This window comes from Octopus sinensis, linkage group LG15 (genome assembly GCF_006345805.1).
Source record: "Octopus sinensis linkage group LG15, ASM634580v1, whole genome shotgun sequence".
Taxonomy (NCBI): Eukaryota; Metazoa; Mollusca; class Cephalopoda; order Octopoda; family Octopodidae; genus Octopus; species Octopus sinensis.
Window position 1 is genome coordinate 51,382,168 of NC_043011.1, and position 7,500 is coordinate 51,389,667.

At 34.1% G+C, this 7,500-nt stretch overlaps 1 protein-coding gene across 1 annotated transcript in view; it reads right to left on the reverse strand.

The window, feature by feature from the left end:
* Positions 1-7,500, reverse strand: part of LOC115219688 (putative uncharacterized protein DDB_G0277255) — a 526,870-nt gene that overhangs the window by 48,877 nt on the left and 470,493 nt on the right. The window contains exon 7 of the mRNA XM_036509471.1: positions 4,115-4,267. Coding sequence (XP_036365364.1) covers positions 4,115-4,267 — 153 coding nt within the window. The remainder of the gene's footprint in view (positions 1-4,114; positions 4,268-7,500) is intronic.

Below are 7,500 nucleotides of genomic sequence, written 5' to 3' on the forward strand. Positions count from 1 at the left end.
CACGCATGCACACATGCACACACACACATACATATGCAGCTATATATGTGTGTAAGTGTATATACATGCACATGGTCGGATATGTGAAATGTTACATGTGCATAAGTTTAATAAAATAGAATAAAAGCACCAATAAATCTGACTCCTGACAGCTCAGTGCCAACAACCATTAATTTATAGCAACAATAGGGCTGAAGAAAAATACCTGAGGGTGGAAAGGGGGGGGGTGCATCCTGCAAACTAAATACACATACAGTAGAGTTAATTAAATGATTTATAACTTTGACCCAGAGTTGCCCGCCAGCCAAGACAACATCTGGCAACCAAACCACAGCACAATGAACTGAACTGCGTATATTCTTCCAAAACTGGTCAGGACAAAGGTGTTGTAACTATTGATGAAATTATGATACACACACACACACACAAACATACAAACACACACACACACACACACACACACACACAAGTGTATGGGTAGAGATATGGCTGTGTGACTGAAAAGCTTGTTTCCCAACCATGTGACCTTAAGCAGGTGTATTTTACTAAAGCCCTGGGCCTACTAAAGCTCTGGGCCTACCAAAAGCACTGGACCTACCAAATATGTGCATATATTTTTTTATGTGTATGTGTGTGTACCTTCATCTTCACATTTTGTGATGGTTATAAACAAATATCAAAGTCATATATCATCATCATCGTTTAACGTCCGTTTTCCGCGCTAGCACGGGTTATATATATAATATATATATATATATATATATATTTGCTTCAAAAGTTAGAGAGAGAAAGGCAAAAAAGATGAAACTGGGCAAAAACATAACAGACAGAAAATGGAGACAAAAACATGATACATGGAACATTTGCAGCTGATTTTCTCATCAGTTTGTTTCCGAGACATCTTAGTGGTTTCATGCTATTTAAAACCAAGACCACTGTTATCAACAGTAATGCCAGAACATAGAACTACAGGAAAAGGTTGATGAAAATATATATATATATATATATATATATATATATATATATATATATATATATAAAATCATCATTGCCATCTAGTGTCCGTTTTCCATGCTGGCATGGGTTAGATGGTTTGACTGGAACTGGAAGTCAGAGAGCTGTACCAGGCTCCAGTCTGTTTAGCTTGATTTCTATGGCTATATGCCCTTTCCAGTGCCAACCACTCTACAGAGTGTATTGGGTGCTTTTAACATGTTATAAGCATTGGCCACAACTACAATTTCACTAAGTTTGACATGTCAAACTCACAACCTCACAATTTTAAGACCAACACTCTAACCATGTGCTTTCATATATATAATCATCATCATCATCGTTTAGCGTCCGTGAGTGTGTTTGAATGTATATTTATTCTTTTATTTGTTTCAGTCATTTGACTGTGGCCATGCTGGAGCACCACCTTGAAGGGTTATATATATATATATATACTTATACACACACACACATTATATATGTACATATATACATTGTATGTATATTTTAGATACATGTATATATACATACATGTATGTATATCATTGTTCTTCCAATTTATAGTCATTAATGTTGCTATCATTGAATTAACATGGAGTGACACAAATGCAGTATGTACATTTTCTTCCAAAATATTGCTTTGGTGTAGTTTGATCTGAAGGTTCATTTTATGACCCTCAATTTTGCCAGTGGCTTTAAATTGACATTACAGCCCCTCCCCTCAAGCCTCACACACACACACTTACAGATAAAGTTCAGTGGTACCAAAGTGGGTTTACACCCCATACCCTCCAAGAATCACCCCCCCCCACCTCTCTCATACATTTGCACACACACAAAAAAAATAGTTCTGTGGCACTGAAGTGGCATCAGTCCTTCTCCACCTCTCACACATGCACATGGAAATAGCTATTGTATAATTGGGCTATTAATTACTATGGTTACTGTAATTGATGTAAAGATGTTTCCAAACCCTCTCCCTTCTTCGGTAACCATAATTGTTCCAAGCAAGAAGAGACTAATGGTCAGATTTGACTTCAATTCCAATATGATGATGATGATGATGGCAGCTGAGCAAATGATGCAAAAATCTCATTAGACCTACGTCATTTTACCATTAGTATTGTCTACAGTTAATTTTACTACTCCTTCAAGACAATAATAATTACAGAATGAACCAGGCTGGTTGTTTCCTTCCCACTTAATAGTTGCTGAACTTATATGATATGATGCTGAAAATAAAGCCTAGACAAGTAGCAACTAGTGAGGAGACAAAATTCTTCAAGTTGTATTTCCATTAAAAAGAATAAATGATATTATATCGACTGGCCACCCTTCATTAGAAACTTTCGTTTCTAAAGCTACACTAAATACATTTTCTTAACAGAATTAATCATTAGTTCAATAGTTCTGCGGTGTTGTATGTAAATTTGGCCATAAATTTAATTAATTGATGAAATAGCTTTTCTCCTGGATAGTGTGCCAGCACTTCAAACATGTCTTTGAACTCACATTGTCAGCAAATGAAATATTCATTAGTTGTTATGCAGTGCACCAGTCACCACCAAATACAATAGTGATCTATAGCATACAATGGCACCAAGTTACCACAGTACTTTAGGTATATAAAAATAAATAGTTTACACCTGTGGTTGTTTATTTGTCTCAGTCAGTTCTACTTAAATAAACTTCTGACAAGGAAGTAGTTGGCTGAACACTTAAGAATGAAAAATATTCTCTTCCAGAATATTTATTTGCAGCTAAATGGGTTGGGATTCTGAGAGTTAAGTGCAGTGCCAGCGATGGAATATACATAGATCCTTTAGCTAATAGGTCGACATCATAACAACACTGTCATCTATGATTTTCACAGATCAATAAACAAGTCACAGAAACAATGTTAAAACAGAAATAATTGCTTAAGATTTATGCCAACACAACCAAGTAATGTAAATAAATGTTTTCATTAGACATTGCCTTTAACAAAATCTTCATTCCCTCGCAGTATGTGATTTCCTTTCTTTTATATATATATATATATATATATATATATATATATATATATTATATATATATATATATATATCTTTTATTCTTCTTGTTTTTTTCCTTATGTACTTGTTGTAACCACCTCTGCCATTTTTTTCTACACATATGCATGTGTATGCATAAATGCACATGCATATGTCTGTGTATGCATTTATATGCAGTTGAGTGTTTACCTTAAGTATGCATGTGTATGTATATATGTGTGTGTATAGGAGTGAGGGTATATTTATATGTACATGTGTATGTATATATATATATACATATATATATAATGAAAAAAATTATACAAAATGTGTGTGTATATATATATATAATATATATATATATATATATATAAATATATGATGATGATATATACATACACACACACACACATATATATACACACACACATCTATGCATACACATATATATATACATATACATATATATATACACACACACACACATATATATATATATACTATATGCATATATGTGTATGTGTATTTATATGTATACATATGTGTGTGTGGGTGTGTGTATGTATTATGGATGTATGTAGGCATGTCTGTGTTGGCGTCTTTTGTTCTAGGGATGCCCTTCCTAATGCCAACCACTTTACAGAATATCCTGGGTGCTTTTTATATGGCACCAGCACATCGCACCAGAACAGGTGCTGGCAGAAATGTCAAAGGTGGCGAGCTGGCAGAAACGTCAAAGACGGCGAGGTGGCAGAAATGCAAGTACACTGTTGCTACGTTCTGAGTTCAAATTCCACCGAGGTCGACTTTGCCTTCCATCCTTTCGGGGTCGATCAAATAAGTACCAGTTATGCACTGGGGTCGATGTAATCGACTCAATCTGTTTGTCTGTCCTTGTTTGTCCCCTCTGTGTGTAGCCCCTTGTGGGCAGTAAAGAAATAAGTACAGTAGCTTTCTTTGTAGCACCAAAAATAAAGGAAGTCACTTTAATTAAACCTAATTGAATTAATATCAATATTATTGCATTTATTTGGTCCTTTCAGTGGTAGAAAAATGACTATGTACTTAGAAGCAAATGTAGGAGATATATTAAAAAAGGAGTCACTTACCTGTAGAGACAGGAATCAGAAGCTGTTGGACTGGTAGAGATGAACCTGTAGTTTGTCCTTGGGTTAAATGCTGACCAGCAATGAAAAACTGTGGTGCCACTTGCGGTTGACTAAATAACTGCTGGGGTTGATTGGAAAGGGCCGATATTGTACCTGAATGAGATAGAATAAAGTGTTGAGGATAATTGCGTTTGCACATAAGTAAAGGAAGATGTGTAAAATATAATCATGAATATTACTACTGCAGAGTGTGTGTGTGTGTTTTTGGAAACAAGAATGAAAGGTGAAGTCAATATATGTTATACATATTGTTTGGCAGGAAGTTGAAACTTCACTCTTGCTATTCAAAGTGACAACTTTGGAATAGTGACAGAGCACATTTTCCATACACCAGGCAGATGAATACACACACACACACACACACACACACACACACATACACATTCATGAAGTCAACCCTTTTTCTGTTATAACTATTCCAAAGGTCTTTGCTCTATGGAACAATTCAGCATATGTGCTCAAGTCAATGTGAGAGCATCTATAGTCATTGAACCTCCTTGAAACAGCAGCCAAGTTTTTTCAAGTTTCACCCTAACTTCTTAAGAAAGTGACTACAAATTGGATGATGTAGTTCTAAATGTTTAAGAAGACAGGACATAATAATGGTTTCAAATTTTGCCACAAGGGCAGCTATAATAATCCTTTCTACTATTGGAACAAGACCTGGATTTTGTGGGGAGGGGGACAGTCGATCTCATCAACACCAGTGCTCAACTGGTACTTGATTTATCGACCCCAAAAGGATGAAAGGTAAAGTCGACCTTGGTGGAATTTGAACTCAGAATATAGTGACGGGTGAAATACCACTAAGCATTTCATCCAGTGTGCTAATGATTCTGTCAGCTCACTGCTTTTAATAATAATAATAATAATAATAATAATCATAATAATAATAATAATAATAATAGTAGTAATAATAATAATAATAATAATAATAATAATAATGATAATGATAATATTGATTTCAAATTTTTGGCACAAGGCTAACAGTTTTGGGGAGGAGGTAACCAATACTCAACTGGTATTTATTTTATTGACCCCAAAAGAATGAAAGACAAAGTTGACCTTGGCAGTATTTGAACTCACAATGTAAAGACAGATGAAATAGTTTAAAGCAGTTCGCCCAACATGCTAATGATTCTGCCAGCTCACCGCTTTGATGATGATAATAATAATAAAAATAATAATGATAATAATAATAATAATAATAATAATAATAATAATAATAATAATAATAATAACAATAATAGCAATAATAATAATAATAATAATAATAATAATAATAATAATAATAATAATAATAATAATCCTTTCTAATATAAATACAAGGCCTAGATTTTGTGTGGAGGGGGACAGTTGATCACATCGACCCCAGTGCTCAACTGGTACTTGATTTATCAACCCTGAAAGGATGAAAGGTAAAGTTGACCTTGGTGGAATTTGAACTCAGAATGTGGTAGCAGACGAAATACAGCTAAGCATTTTGCCCAGTGTGCTAACAATTCAGTCAGCTTACCACCTTGTTATTGATGATGACAATGACTATTATTATTATAGTAATAATAAAAGATAAAACAACCACAAAATAATACTAGGAAGCATTTGGTAAGAGAGAACACTATTTCACTGCTTTGAAAAACAGCCAATAACACTGATTAAAAAACTACAAATCAAATTGAAAAAATGATAATTGTGTAAGTAATACTTGTAAAATTTATTGATCTTCATTTCATATAATTAATGTACTACAAATGTTCTCAATGATCGACGACCTGACACCACATCTAAACAAACTACCAGAGCACAGTTCATATCAATACCACACTGATTCCATCCTAACCCTGACTGAAAGTGACTAACATTACAAATAAAAATTCTCTCATTCAACCTAAGGTTATAAGGGGAATACATGATTTGAATTTTGGTGTATAAAATATACAAAAAAAATAAAAATAAAAATAGGGTATGCAAAAGTCAGCACTATCAGAAAAAGAACAATACCTAATGAAAATAAAGAATTCCAGACATTATTCCTCAAGTGTTGCAAATAAAATAGAAAAGGTAAAAACGGGTAAGACAGGAATATGTTTTATTTCTATATGCATGTTTTATAGCCACACTCTACCCCAAAAATGAAACTACGATATTCACATGCAGTATTTAAAGAGAAAATAACCTCTGTCTAAACATAACATCGGAGTCCAACAGACTAACTTCAGAAGATACATTCTTGATGTAAAATAAATAAATAAATAACTCTGAAACAGAATGCTTAAAACTAAACACTTAATGAAAATGCAAATAATGAATACAAAACAAACAGCGAAAATAAAAGCAGAGTGAACATAATCCACGAAAATAGACAATAACCCATACAGAAGGAAGTAAATAGTAAATAGCAAAACACATTAAACCCCTAGCGCACAAACATAATAGTGACCAACCAAAAGCAAAATAGAATAACACAAATATAAAATATAAATAGAAAGGAACATAAGGAAGATTAGTTAAAAATAGAAAATAATAAAGATGAAAACCATGAACATGTCAATCTGAAGTTGGAAATAATTAAAGCATTAAATTCAATAGAAGATATTCTGTGGCTCAATGTGTGTACTTCCCAAGGATAAAACTCAATGATAAAACTGGAAAAACGATAAAAAAAAAAATGCAAGCCTGACCATCATAGATTTAAGGAAAACAAACCCAAACATCAACATCACCAGTTTAAGCAAAATAATGTAAGTAGCAACTACCTTAAGTACAAAGGAAAGTGGCTAATTCTTCAGAAATATCAAAACTCAAGCAAACTACATATAAAGTGAATATAGAGAAAAACAAAAAAAGCAGAGAAAAGGTCTCTCAGTCCATATCAAAATCTATAATAAAAAGACAACTAAAAGAAGAAGATACAAGTATGAAAGAAATAAGTTAGAGCTGCCATTTGTCAGGAATGTCCATGTATCCACACCAAAAATGCACAGGTTTGGGCAAAGTTTTGTTTAAGACATAGGCACAGGAGTGGCTGTGTGGTAAGTAGCTTGTTTACCAACCACATGGTTCTGGGTTCAGTCCCACTGCGTGGCACCTTGGGCAAGTGTCTTCTACTATAGCCTCGGGCCGACCAAAGCCTTGTGAGTGGATTTGGTAGACGGAAACTGAAAGAAGCCCGTCGTATATATGTATGTGTGTGTGTTGTGTGCGTCTGTGTTTGTCCCCCTAGCATTGCTTGACAACCGATGCTGGTGTGTTTATGTCCCCGTCACTTAGCGGTTCGGCAAAACAGACCGATAGAATAAGTACTGGGCTTACAAAGAATAAGTGCC